Source organism: Ammospiza caudacuta, chromosome 26 (genome assembly GCF_027887145.1).
Source record: "Ammospiza caudacuta isolate bAmmCau1 chromosome 26, bAmmCau1.pri, whole genome shotgun sequence".
NCBI classification, from domain to species: Eukaryota; Metazoa; Chordata; class Aves; order Passeriformes; family Passerellidae; genus Ammospiza; species Ammospiza caudacuta.
The window spans coordinates 6,962,832-6,977,286 of NC_080618.1; the positions used below are offsets into that span (position 1 = coordinate 6,962,832).

Below are 14,455 nucleotides of genomic sequence, written 5' to 3' on the forward strand. Positions count from 1 at the left end.
CTGAGCTCTGAACAGGAGCTGCCAGCAGCAGCCATTAGGAACCAGCCCAGGCAGGGTGGGAATTTTGGGGTGGGAAATGAGGAATTCAATTGGATTTGGTGCTTCCAGGGCTGAGGAACCTCCTGGGCATCGGGAGTTCCAGAGGGAAGGAAGGGAAAAGGGGAGAGAAGGAATTGCTTCCACAAGGATGGGCTTAATTAGAAATTAATTATTCATTGGAGCAACCGAGGGAATGCAGGAGGATTTAAGGCATCCTGGGGGATCCACGCTCTAGCCAGGATTTTTTAGGAAGAAATTCCCCCTGGATCCCTGGGAGTATCCAAGGCCAGGCTGGACAGGGCAGCAAAATTCTGGGAAATCCTGGGATTTGTGGCAAAATAACTGGGGATAAAACACAGGGAATGAGAGCACCAGAGAGCAGATCCTCACTGCTCATTGGGAATGAGGGGCAGGGAAAAGGGATTGGGACCATTCCCAGGGAATGAGGGGCAGGGAAAAGGGATTGGGGCCATTCCCAGGGAATGAGGGCCAGGAGAAAGGATTGGGGCCACCCTGAGGTCTGTGACACTCCAGCCTCTTCCAGAACATTCCCACTAAAGGGAAAAGAATCCATCCCAGCTGGATGCGAGCGAGGCGTGCAGCAGCCAGGCAGAACAGAGCTTCCCAATGAAATCCTGGAAAGATCCAACCCCTTTCCCTCTCCTGAGCTTTCCCTCGTGGCCCTGGAGCCGCGGCCGGAGGGGATGGACACAGCCCTGGAAGGGGAAAACAGGGGGAGAATGCCCTGAAATCCCAAATCCGAGGCCTTTTCCAGGCTCCGTTCAGGGAATAGCCAGGGAATGGTCAGTTGGTCCCAGGGTGGGATTCTCTGCCCATTCCCTGAGCATTCCAGGCCAAGTCTCCAATCCCCATTCCCTCCCCTTTTCCCAAGTTTCCCACCCCACAGCTTGGGGAACACTCTGGTGCCCCAAATCCTCCCAAACCCTTCCCGAGCCCGGCTGGAAAATTCCCAGCAGCTCCCAAAGGAAAGCTCTCCCTGCACCCAGGAGCATCCCCACATCCTCCCAGGATTTTGGGAATGTGGGGAGCTGGGAATGGAGTCCTGGCAGGGATTTCTGGAGCCAGGGAGAGAACGCAGCCCTTTGTACCATTGCTGTCACAGTGATCCATTCCCTCAATTCCCCCTTCCATCCGGGAACGCTCCTGCTGATGCCGGGGGAAAATCCAATGCGGTTGCCAGGGCAGGAATGATTTATTCGGGCATAAAACCTGTCAGAATTCCTTGGAGTCTCCTCCGGGATGGGCTCAGCTGCAGAGATTGATTTGTTTACAGCAGCCAGGGAAAGCGGGGGCTGCTCCCAGGAAAACACATCCCAAACCCAGCCGGGGATTTTCCAGCCTCTCCCAAATATCCTGGAGCAGCCGAGGGAAGGCACCGACCCCATTGCTCAGCCCTCACATTATCAGGGGGCAAGCAAACCCCAAAGGGGTTCAGATCATCCAGGTTTGGGAATCTTCCAGGGAGATTCCAGGCTGCTCTTCCAAGGAGATTCCAGGCTCCAAGCGTTGATTCCTTTGCCATTTTTGGGGTTGGATGAAGGCAGAGCTGAGATCCCTTCTGCTCCGTCCTGGCAGGAATGGGGCCTGGCTCCAGAGGAACAGATGGAGCCAAAATAAAACTGGGATTTGAATTCACGTATTCCTCAGGAAAAATGGAATTTTCCTTGTTTGGTTCCAGTTGATGGATGGCTGTGCTTGGAATGGGTTCTATAAAAACTCAACTGTGAATTAAGCCCAGGAAGGGCTCAAATGAGGAAAGGGGATTTTCTTTGTTTGGTTGATGCATAGTTGTGTGTGGAATAAAAACCCAAGTGTGGATCAAGCTCAACTCCAGAGCCAAAATCAAACTGGGATTTGGGGGTTAAGGATCACCCTAAATCCACACATTCCTTAGGAAAAATGGGATTGTCCTTGTTTGGCTGATGGATGGCTGTGTTTGGAAGGGGTCCTATGGAAACCCAGCTGTCACTCCCGTCCTAGGGACAGGGCTGGGTGGTGTTTCCTTGGATCAGCCCTTCCCGGGAGCCTGGAATATCCTGGATAGGGACACCATTCCCTAAATCCAGGTTTTCCCCCTTTCCCAGGGAGATCCCGCGGCTCCATCCCGCGCTGGAGCTCGGATTTAATGATCCCAAAGGTGTTTTCCACCCTCAACAATTCCACGGTTCTGTGACCCCTTGGCTGCTCCGTGCGGGGAGGGGAAATTCTGGGAACCATTCCTGCGGAGATCAATCCACGGCTTTTCCTCCTGCTCCATCCAGCGGCTCGGCCGGGAAAAACCGCCGGGAAAAACGGCGGCACCCAGCGGCAGCATCCCTAAATCCCAAATTCCGGCTGGGAACGCCGGAAAAGCTCCTGCTCCCCGTGGAGTCAAATCCCTCTTCCCAAACTTTGGGAATTCCCAAGCTTTGGGGACGGATCTGGCACATCCAGGCCAGCCCAAATTTTTCCTAAAGCTCCCAGAGCACGAGGGATGCTCCAGAAGGAAAAGCCGTGGATTTCCTTCCCTCCTGGTGGAGCTTTGCCTCAGGCACAGAGCGCGGGGCTCCCCCAGGAGCGTCTCCCAGGGATGTGGGACCTGGAGCCAAGTGAGGTCACGGGGAATGTGGGAAATACATGACAGGGAATATGGGAACACACCTTGGAGAGTGACAGGGAATGTGGAAACACACCTTGGAGAGTGACAGGGAATGTGGGAATTACACCTGGAGAGTGACAGGGAATGTGGGAATTACACCTGGAAGGGCAAAGTGAATATCGGGACCCACCTGGAAGAGAAGGCCTGGATGTTGCACTCAGTGCCAAGGTGGGGATCAGGCCCATCTTGGACTCGGTGATCCCAAAGATTCCGAGATTACCTCAGCGATTCCGGGGTTAGCGGCGTGGCTCTGGAGGCTCCTCCTCCTTCTGGGGGGACTCCAGAGCAGCACCGGAGGCCGCTGACCCCGTTCCGGTACCGGAATTTGGAGGAAAACGGGGGAAATGGCGAGGCCGCCCCTTCCCTTCGCCGGCCCCCTCACGGCCCCCTCAGAGCGAAGCCCCGCCCTCTTCACCCTCACGACCGTTACTGGGCGCGCGCCGCCGTTCAAACCCGCCTCGGGGGCGGGCGCGCCGCGCGCTGATTGGCTGGAAGGCGCGGAGGGGGCGCGGCCCCGGGGATGGCGGGCTCGCTGTCTGCGCAGCGCGGAGCCATGGCCATGGCTGCCTGCAGCCCCAGCCCTGCCGCCATCGCCGCCGCCTTCCTCTCGCCGACCCTGCGGGCCCCCGGCAGCACCGGCACCCCCGTGTTCGCTGAGTGCCCCGACAATGACGATGAGCGCGAGAGGCGCCAGCGCCGCCGCTCCCGGGCTGTGGACTCGTCGCTGCAGGGCCTCGGTTCCCCATCGCTCAGGTAGGGCCGGTGCGCGATGCCCGGGCCGAGGGGGGGGAATGCAGGGCTGAGGGGAGAGCCCGGACACCGATCCCGCTGGGCTGGAGAGCACGGGCACCGATCCTGCTGGGCTGGGGCTGAGGGAAGAGCCCGGGCACCGACCCCGCTGTGTCCCGGCTGAGGGGAGAGCCCCGGTACCGACCCCGCTGTGTCCCGGTACCGACCCCGCTGTGTCCCGGCTGAGGGGAGAGCCCGGGCACCGACCCCGCTGTGTCCCGGCTGAGGGGAGAGCCCCGGTACCGACCCCGCTGTGTCCCGGTACCGACCCCGCTGTGTCCCGGTACCGACCCCGCTGTGTCCCGGCTGAGGGGAGAGCCCGGGCACCGACCCCGCTGTGTCCCGGCTGAGGGGAGAGCCCGGGCACCGACCCCGCTGTGTCCCGGCTGAGGGGAGAGCCCGGGCACCGACCCCGCTGTGTCCCGGCTGAGGGGAGAGCCCGGGCACCGACCCCGCTGTGTCCCGGCTGAGGGGAGAGCCCCGGTACCGACCCCGCTGTGTCCCGGCTGAGGGGAGAGACCCGGTACCGACCCCGCTGTGTCCCGGCTGAGGGGAGAGACCCGGTACCGACCCCGCTGTGTCCCGCAGGACCGAGAGCTGGCAGCCGCCGCTGCCCCAATGGAGCAACGCGCAGATCTCGGAGCACTACAGCACCTGCATCAAGCTCTCCACCGAGAACGTGAGTCAGGGAAGCCGCGTTCGGGCCCTGCGGGGTTTAAAACCCCTCAGCAGTGGGGTTTGGCAGGTTAAGGGACCATAAAGGGGTGTCTAGTCCCAGCTGGGCCACGGGCTCTGTGGACACGCTTCTGGAATATCTCTGGGCAATCCCAGGAAAAAGTTCCTGTGGGAATTTATCCTGCCCGTTCCTCTCGTCCCATGGCTGGGCCCCGGGGGTGTCCCTGGCCAAGGGAAGGGTCCCAGTTTTTTCCTCTGGGTGCTTTCTTGCAGAAAATCACCACCAAGAACGCCTTTGGGCTGCACCTGATCGATTACATGACCGACATCCTGAAGCAGAAGAACTCGGAGCTCACCAACTTCCAGGTCAGAGGGGTCCCTGCTGCTGCTGCTGCTTCATTTCTGTTGGATCAGGCCCTTTTCTGACCCAGAGATGGGGCAGCTGAGAGGTGTTTCAAAAACCTGTGCTCCATTTTCACTCTCACATGAAGGGAGAGACAATACAGATGTAATAATTCACGTTATCACAATCAGAAGCCAACGTTGCTGTTGAGGCGGTCATCTCTTATCTTTCTTCTCTTGGTCTCCTTGGTTACAGCCTTGGAGAGAGCTCCTTATCATCTTCTTCTTGCTTCTCAGCTTCTTCTCACTCCTTTTATTAAAATACATTTTCTTTGGTGTCTGCTGTGGGATGTGACTTGGAATAAGAAAAGCAGGCCTCTACTTAAAAATAAAGAAAAAATTTCATTAACTAACATACAACTATCTGTAAAAAGAAACACACAGAAAGAATGAAAACTTTCTAAAAACATTTCTTCTTTTTTCACTAAATTTCTAATCTATTTTTCTACATCTAAATTTCTAATCTAAATTTCTACATCTATTTTTCAGATTACTAGCTTTGGGTCTATCACTACTTTTTAGAAAATTAATTCTCAGTTTATTAAGGGGCGAGGAGTCTTGTTTGTGCTACAGGCTGAGAAGATTTTTCTCTACTTCTCTCTTTTTTTTTTTTTTTTTTTAATTTTATTCCTTATTTCCCTTTTTACTCAGCTTTAGGAGGATTAGCATTTGTAAGGTTTTTATCATGCAAGAAAAAGGGTTAAAAATTTTAGTGGGGGTTTCCGTGTCCAGCTGTGAATTCCCTGTCCCAGGTTGGGGTTTCCCTGTCCAGCTGGGAATTCCCTGTCCCCTCAGGTGGCAGCTGGGACTTTGGACGCCAGCGCCAAGATCTACGCCATGCGCGTGGATTCCGTGCACGCCGACACCTTCAGGGTCCTGGGCCACCTGGGCAAGGAGCCCCCCCCTGCCCAGGACACAGACGGCCCCCAGGAAGGTGGGAATTCCCTCTTTTCCTCCCCAAAATCCCCGGGGATTCCCTGGTTTCCGAGCCGGGATCGGGGGGAGTCTCGGCGTTTTTCGCTTTGGGGTTCATTGGATTAATTGGGTTTTCCAAGGGTTGGGAGGTCCCAGATGGGTTCTCCTGGAATGCTGGAGCAGGGAGGGGTGGGAGGAAGAGCTTCATCTGTCACTCAGTGATTTCAGGCTGCACTTTGGGGTCAAACAGGGGCAGAATCCATAAAAAGCCAGCAGAACATTGCTGGTGCCCACACATCCTGAGGGATTCCAATGCCCGCTGCAGTTTGCTGGACAAATTCCAGGTTTTCTCCCTCCTTTGGGGTATCCCAGCCCTTCTGAGGTGGAATTTGTCCCTTTTCCCATGCCAGACTCCAGCCCAGCCCCCGAGGCTGCCAGGAAGGCTCAGCCAAAGAAGAAGCAAAGCTGCAAAACCATCGAGCAGAACCTGAGCAACATCAACGTGCCCGAGGGCAGCCAGAGGCCTGAGGTGGGCCTGGACTGCTCCTCATCCTCCCTGCCCTGCTCCTCATCCTCCCTGCCATTCTGTCCTGATTTTCCATTCCCTGATTCCCATCCCCATTCCCTGATTCCCACCTCCATTCCTCATTCCCAGATCCATTCCTGATTCCCATTCCCCAATATCCATCTCCGTTCCCTGATTCTCATTCCCCAATTTCCGCCTCCATTCCTGAATTCCCTTCTCCATTCCCTGATTCCCCTCAATTCCCCCATCCTGATTCCCACCTCCATAGCTGATTCCCATCCCCATTCCCTAATTCCCCTCTCCATTCCTGGCTTCCCATTCCCATCCCCATTCCCCGATTCCCCTCTCCATTCCCTGATTCCCCTCTCTATTCCCTGATTCCCATCCCCATTCCCTAATTCCCCCCTCCATTCCTGGGTTCCCATCCCCATTCCCTAATTCCCTAATTTCCCTCTCCATTCCTGGGTTCCCATTCCCTGATTCCCCTCTCCACTCCCCCATCCTAATTCCCACCTCCATTCCCCGATTCTCCTCTCCATTCCCATCCCCATTCCCCAATTCCCCTCTCCATTCCTGGATTCTCATTCCCTAATTCCTCTCTCTATTCCTGGATTCCCATTCCCATCCCCATTCCCTGAGTCCCCTCTCCATTCCTGGATTCCCATCCCCATTCCCTGATTCCCCTCTCCATTCCTGGATTCCCATTCCCCAATTCCCCTCTCCATTCCTGGATTCCCATTCCCTAATTCCTCTCTCTATTCCTGGATTCCCATTCCCATCCCCATTCCCTGAGTCCCCTCTCCATTCCTGCATTCCCTGATTCCCATCCCCATTCCCCGATTTCCCTCCCCATTCCTGGGTTCCCATTCCTATCCCCATTCCCCAATTCCCCTCTGCATTCCCGGATTCCCATTCCCCGATTCCCGTTTTTCCAGGTGGATCCCCTGTTCCAGCGCGCCGTCGCCTCGTTTGACGAGTGCAGCTCCGCCGGCATTTTCCTGACGGGGCTGCGCTCCCGGGGCTTCCAGAGCCGCCTCCTGTTCCCCTCTGAGCTCGTGCCCCTGCCCTCCTCGGAGCGCCTGGCCCTGCCCAGCTCCCACCCCGTCACCGTGCCGGGTCTGAAAGGTGAATCCCAGCTTTTTCCCTGCTTTTCCCTGCTTTTCCCAGCCTTTCCTGGCCTCTCCCAGCCCTTTCCCCTGCTTTTCCTTCCCTTACCCAGCTCCTTCTCCTGTGTGTTTGCTCGCCGCTTGCATCCCCGGGATCTGGAAAACTGATGGAAAACTGGAAATTTTCCAGGCTGCTGGAAAACTGGGAATGTGGGAGGTTTGAGGTCCTGAGGCAGGTGGGAATTCCAGAGCCAGTTTAGGGATTTCAGAACCAGGTGGGAATCCCTGAATTTGGGATCCTGTGCAGGAATTTTGGAGGTTTGAGGTTCTGAGTCCGATTAGGGATCCCAGAGCCAGGTGGGAATTCCTGAATTTCATTCCTGGATTCTCCATTCCCTAATTCCCCCCTCCATTCCCGAATTACCCTCTCCACTCTCCCCCATCCTAATTTGGGATCCTGTGCAGGAATTTTGGAGGTTTGAGGTCCTGAGCCAGGTTGGGAATTCCTGATCCAGGTGGGAATTCCTGAGCCAGGTTGGGAATTCCTGAGCCAGGTTGGGAATTCCTGATCCAGGTGGGAATTCCTGCTGGGATCCCAGGAATTCACCTGCATCCCCCCTCTCTGCAGCCCTGCTGGCCCCGTGCCTGGAAAAACGCCGGATCTGCTCCTCCCTGGCCGGATTCCAGTTCACCAAGGGGGATGAGGAGTCCCACAACGAGGTAGGTGGGAATTCCAGAGCCAGGTTGGGAATTCCAGAGCAAGGTTGGGAATCTCTGATCCAGGTGGGAATCCCTGAGCCAGATTCCAGAGCCAGATGGGAATTCCTGATCCAGGTGGGAATTCCTAACACGGATTCCTGAGCCAGTTTGGAAATTCCAGAGCCAGATTAGGGATTCCTGAGCCAGGTGGGAATTCCAGAGCCAGATTAGGGGTTCCTGAGCCACATTCTCGATCCATGTTGGGAATTCCCAATCCAGGCAAGATCCACAATCTGTGTTGGGAATTCCCAGTCCAGGCGGGATCCCCAGTCCAGGCGGGATCCCCAGTCCAGGCGGGATCCCCAATCCAGGCCGGATTCCCAATCCAGGCGGGATCCCCAGTCCAGGCAAGATCCCCAATCCGGGCAGGATTCCCAGTCCAGGCAAGATCCCCAATCCAGGCAAGATCCCCAATCCAGGCAGGATCCCCAGTCCAGGCAGGATCCCCAATCCAGGCTGGGCACTGGTGTGTTGCAGTCGGTGTCGGCGCTGCTGGAGAAGTTCCGCAGGAGCGAGCACGCCTTCGACCCCAACCTGGATCCCGACAGCGAGGAGGGCGAGGGCTGGGCCCCCTCCCAGCCCGAATTCCTGCCGGAATCCCCGGCCAGCGACGGGAGCCACCGGGAATTCCAGCCCAACAGAGACTCCCTGGGCCACAGCAAGAGGTGGGGCTGGAGCCAGGGGTGGGAGCTGGGCTGGGTTACGGGGGAATTCCCAGTGCCAGGGAGGAAATCCCAGTTCTGATGAGGAATTCCCAGTGCCAGGGAGGAAATCCCAGTTCTGATGAGGAATTCCCAGTGCCAGGGAGGAAAACCCAGTTCTGATGAGGAATTCCCAGTGCCAGGGAGGAAAACCCAGTTCTGATGAGGAATTCCCAGTGCCAGGGAGGAAAACCCAGTTCTGATGAGGAATTCCCAGTGCCAGGGAGGAAATCCCAGTTCTGATGAGGAATTCCCAGTGCCAGGGAGGAAATCCCGGGAACGCGGAGGGAATTCTGAGCAGCGATAACAAACATCAGAAATTTTGAGCAGGGATAACAAACCCCAGGAGTGCCAAGGGAATTCTGAGCAAGGATAAGAAATCTCAGAAATTCTGAGCAGGGATAACAAACCCCAGGAATGCCAATGGAATTCTGAGCTGCTGCCATTCCTTTTCCATGTTTTTCCAGCACTGGAGCTGCCCTGGGAGAGGGGGACATCGGCACCATGAGCCTGCACGTGTCCCTGAATCCCGGGGAATATTCCTACTTCAGCCCCCGCGTGCTCGCCATGTGGGCCGGCCCCGAGCACTGGAGATTCCGGCCCCGCCAGCCCCGTGAGTGCCTGGGGCAGGGAGACCTGGAATTCTGGGCTGGGAGCAGCTGGAGTCCTGGAATTCTGGGCTGGGAAGGGCTCAATCCTGGAATTTCAGACTGGGAAGGGCTCAGTTCTGGAATTCCAGACTGCGAAGGGCTCAATCCTGGAATTGTGGGCTAGGAAGGGCTCAATCCTGGAATTCCGAGCTTTTCCTTTCCCCTTTTCCCTGGTGTCCCTCAGCAGCCCCAGGCCTGGAGAAGGATTCCCGGCAGAGGGTTCCCAGGAAGGTTTTCGAGCTGGATTTCCAGGAGGACATCGACTTCCAGGCCCATTTCCAGAAGACCAAGGTGCCCCCAGAGCCCTTTTCCCACAGAATTCCTGGGATTTGGGCAGCTCCAGCTGCATGTCCTGGGGGACACCTCCCACCCTGCCCCTTCCCAGACAAAACACTCCCTGTTTTTCCATGGAAAACTGATGGAGCTTCCCGTTTTTCCATGGAGCTGTCCTGTCCCCTTCCCAGGCATCCACAACTTTGGCCAAATCCATCCTGGAGAGCCAGAACAGCCGGAGCACCACGCTCCCTGCAGACTTCAACTACGACCCCAAGAGCCTGGGGCAGCTCTTCCTCAAGCCCCACGTCAAGGTGAGAATTCCCAAAAAGAATTCCAGGGAATTGTCCTGCGGAATCACCCCAAGGTGTCATTGCAGGGAATCATCTCAGGGAGTCATTCCCAACACCAAACCCGTCCTCACCAAACCCTGGGAATGTTCTGGATGTTCTGCTCTCACCACAAACCCTCCTGGAAGGGCAAAAAGGGGGATGAAGGGCCAAGGCAGGCCCAGGCTTTTCCCAGGAATGTTTTGGAATGTTTTCCCCCAGCTCAGCCCAAGCTTGAATCCAGAGGCAGCCTTGGACAGCGAGGCTGGAATTGAGGATTACGATTACAACAACCCCAACGACACCTCCAACTTCTGCCCTGCCCTGCAGGTACAGCCTGGGACTGGGAATTCCTGCTGGGATACAATCCATGGCCAGGCAATTCCTGAGGGGAGGAGTGGGAGCTGCAGGGCCCTCCTGGCGTCCAGCCTGGCCTGGACATTCCCAGGGGTGGGAAAACTTTGGGATTTCTGCTCCCTGCAGCTGCCTTGGCTTCAGCCTTGGCCCCGTTCCATGGGGATGAACCCAAATCCCATGGGGTAAACCCCAATCCCATGGGGGTAAACCAAATTCCATTGGATAAATCCCAATTCCATGGGGATAAAGCACATTCCATGGGGATAAACCAAATTCCATGGGGATAAACCAAATTCCATGGGAATAAACCCCAATCCCATGTGGATAAACCAAATGCCATGAGAATAAACCAAATCCCATGGGGTAAACCCCATTCCCATGGGATAAATCCCAATCCCATGGGAATAAACCCCGATCCAATGAGGATAAACCCCAATTCCATGGGGATGAACCCAATCTCATGGATAAACCTCACTTCCATGGGATAAACCCAAACACGTGGGAGTAAATGGGGATAAACCAAATTCCATGGGATAAACCCTGATCCCAAGGGGATAAACCCCAATCCAAAGGGGATAAACCAAATTCCACGGGGACAAACCAGATTCCATGGGGATAAATCCACTCCCATGGGGTAAACCCCAATTCCGCGTGGGGATAACCCCAATCCCCCGGGGAAGCCGGGAAAGAATTCCCACCCTCCGGAGCGGCTCCTGCTGCCTCTGGCTCCCCCCAGGTGACCCTGGTGTCCCCCCGTGTCCCCTGGCAGGTTCCTGACAGCGATGACGATCCCGATCCCGCAGAATTCCCAGGCCAGGCGGGGCTGCTCCCGCTCCCGGCTCATCCCGAGGCTCCGGAGCACCCCGGGATCAACAGCGGCAACGGCCCCGGCTGCGGGGAGCTGGAGCTGATTGCTGAGCCCCCCAAGGTCACTGGGAGCACTGGGAACACTGGGAACGGGGACTGGGAGCACTGGGAATGATGGGAGGGACTGGGAGCACTGGGCTGGAAATTCCTGCTGGCATTGGAAGCTTCTCCCTGGGACAGGGAGTTCATCCCTGGGCTGGGCTGGAGCAAAAACCTCTCAGCACCTCCAGGGTTAAAAATCCCAGGACCCCCCCCCTCCCCCCGTGGTTCCAGAGTGGCATTCCCAGAGGAACAATTCCCAGATTAAACACTGGGATTGGCAGCAAGGCCACGCTTGCTGTTATTCCCGTGGAAAATCAGGAATTTTGAGCATTGTGGCTGTGATCCCGATGATGATCCTGATGATGATCCCAGATAATCCCAGATTTCCCCCTCAGGTCCACAAGATCCCCATCCAGTACGCCAGGACAGCCAAGAGGATGGACATGAGGAGGCTCAAGAGGAACATGTGGGAGCTGCTGACGGAGCAGGGAGAGGTCAGGAAGGGAAATTCCTGCTGGGAATTCTGCAGGGGTTCCTTCCCAGTTCCTGGGATCAGCCCCAATTCCATGGGGATGAACCCCAATTCTATGGGATAAACCCCAATTCCATGGGGATGAACCCCAATTCTATGGGATCAGCCCCAAGTTTCCCATTGGCCAGAGCGGGCTGAGGTTCCCAGGGGTTTTCCTTGGAATTTGGGGCTCTGCATTCCTGGATTTTCCCCAGCAGGAGGAGGAGGAGGCCAGGGAGGGGACGGACGTGAAGGTGGCCGGGGAGAAAAGCCTGAGTGACCTCATCAAGGACCTGCGGCACAGGTCGGGAATGATGGGAATAACGGGAATAATGGGAAAATCCCACATGGGAATAATGGGAATGGGAATAATCCCAAATGGGAATGGGAATAACAGGAATGGGAAAATCCCAAATGAGAATAATGGGACAGGGACAATCCTGACTGGGAATGGGAATAGGAAAATCCCAAATGGAAATAATGGGAATAATGGGAATGGGAAAATCCCAAATGGGAATGGGAAAATCCCAAATGGGAATGGGAAGAATGGGACAGGGAAAATCCTGAATGGGAATGGGAGTAATGGGAATGAGAATAGGAAAATCCAGGATAGGAATAATGGGAATGGGACAGGGAAAATCCCAGATGGTAATGTGAGTGGAAAAATCCTTCATGGGAATTGGAATGGGACAGGGAAAATCCCTCTGGATGTTGGGATGGGAATGGGATAGGAAAAATCCCAAATGGGGATCGGACTGGGACTGGGAGCAGGGCAGGGCAAACCCCTGAGGGTGTCCCAGGGAAGAGCCCAGTCCCTGCTCTGGGCATTCCTGGCTGCTCTGGCATTCCAGGCTCTGATCCCGATCCCGCTTTTCCTCAGGCTCCCTCCCACCATGGCCACCGAGCTGTCGGTGCCCTTGGCCTTCGTGTCCCTGCTGCACCTGGCCAACGAGAAGGTGAGGGCAGGGAGAGATTCCCACTGACCCCGGGGATTCCAGGGAATGCAGCTTGTCCCACCCACCCCGGGGATTCCAGGGAATGCAGTTTGTCCCACCCATCCCCGGTTTTCCATGGAATGCAGCTCATTCCCAGTTTTGCCAGGGAATGGGAACATCCGCAGCCCGTGCAGGGTTTGTCCCTCAGAGCCATCCCGAGCATTCTGGACTCTGGATAAGAACGGAATCCCAAAATCCCAGAGTTCCTGAGGCTGGAAAAGCCCTCCAAGGTCACAACGTGCCCAATCCCCACCGGGATCCCTTCCACAGCCAGGAATTCCTCGGAATTCCTGCAGGGATGGAGACTCCAACCCATGAGGGAATGAATTCCTGCTCTGCCCTGATTCCCTGGAAAAGCCCCTGGGCAGGGCAGGAGGGACTGGGGTTGTTCCCAAGCCTCATCCCAGGGGATTTCATTCCAAAGCTTTTCCTTCCCAGAACCTGAAGCTGGAGAGCACCGAGGAGCTGTCGGATATCCTGGTGAGAGGGGGGGACTGACCCTGGAGCCGCTGCAGATCCAGCAGGGAATGCTGAGAAATCCCAGAATCCCAAATCCCTGGGAAGGTTGGGATTCAGGGATGTCCTGGCTGGACAGATCCCACCAGGATCCAGCAGCTTTTCCCTGGGATTGGAAATTCCTGCACTTCACTGTGAACCCAGGCTGCTGTGTGTCCCAACATTTCTTCTGTGTGTCCCAAAATTTCCTCTCTGTATCCCAAAATTTCCTGTCTGTCTGTCCCAAAATTCTGTCTGTCCCTGTGTCCTTCCCAGTCTTTAATTCCCAGTTTTTGGACTGACTGTTACTCCTGGCCCCCATTCCCTCCATTCTGGGATTATTCCCTTTATTTACTGTTTTCAAGGATAATAAATTTTGCACATTTTGGAGAGGGGCCTGGAAGGAACAACCCCGGAGTGGGGTGGGGGCAGCAAACAGGGACAAATCCCTGAAAAAATGGGAATGCGGGGATCAGAGCCTGGAGCAGCAGCTGGGAATGGGATCCAGGAGCCGAATTGTGGGAATGGGATCAGTTCTGGGGTCTCCTCCTGCTGAGACCCCCTGGAACTCCGTTCCTGCTTTTCCTGGGGGTGGAGCTCCCTTGACCCGCGCCGCTCCCTCGCCATTCCCGGGATTTCTCCAGGGGATGGGAATTCCAGAGGCGGCTGCTGCTCCGGGGATCGCTGCTCCAGGGGATGGTTTTCCAGGAATTGATGCTCCAGGAATTGTTCTTCCAGGGGTTGATATTCCAGGGACTGTTATTCCAGGGATTTGTGCTCCAGGGGGGCTCAGCTGGCCCCGGGACCCTGAAACCCGATCTGTTCCTAAACTCCCTTTATTTATCCCTGAAACCCAAGCTGTTCCTAAAAATCCCGTTTATTCCTGAAACCTGTTCCTAAAATCCCTTTATTTATCCCTGAAATCCCTTCCATCCCAGCGCCGACAGAGCTGGGAAGGCTGGACCGGGAGGGAGGGGAAACTGAGGCAGGGCCCCCTTCCCGCAGCTCCGGACAAAAACCGGGACTAAAACCCCGAGCGGGGCTTTTCGCTGGTTTGTTTCCCCCATTCTCGGGTTTTTCACCCATCCCCCGAGTTTATCGTGGGTTAGGGGGGGTTCGGCGGCTCCTTCACCCCCTCCCCACCCGGGATGGAGCCGCTGCCGCCTTCCCCCCGCTGCTGCTTTCGCGGCTTTTTGGCCCAAAATGAGTCACCGGGGGATTTTTCTGCTTTTTCTCTCATTTTTCGGGACTCCCGAAGCTGGGGGGGATTCTCGGGGGGCTGAGCCCGGTTTGTTACGGTTGGGACGGGGATTGGCGATCCCGGGCCAAGGGACAGGGACATCATCCCGGGAATGCCGGGGACCC

The 14,455-nt window shown here is 56.2% G+C and overlaps 1 protein-coding gene across 1 annotated transcript; it reads left to right on the forward strand.

The window, feature by feature from the left end:
- The first annotated feature begins 4,435 nt into the window (after window positions 1-4,435).
- Window positions 4,436-13,430, forward strand: NCAPH (non-SMC condensin I complex subunit H). The gene is made up of 15 exons (XM_058820271.1): window positions 4,436-4,528; window positions 5,360-5,498; window positions 5,890-6,008; window positions 6,941-7,130; window positions 7,740-7,831; window positions 8,348-8,535; window positions 9,039-9,184; window positions 9,406-9,512; window positions 9,686-9,808; window positions 10,046-10,153; window positions 10,950-11,108; window positions 11,485-11,583; window positions 11,819-11,904; window positions 12,481-12,556; window positions 13,034-13,430. The coding sequence occupies exons 1-15, from the start codon at window positions 4,481-4,483 to the stop codon at window positions 13,091-13,093; spliced, it is 1,740 nt and encodes a 579-aa protein (XP_058676254.1). The 5' UTR covers window positions 4,436-4,480; the 3' UTR covers window positions 13,094-13,430.
- Window positions 13,431-14,455: the final 1,025 nt, after the last annotated feature.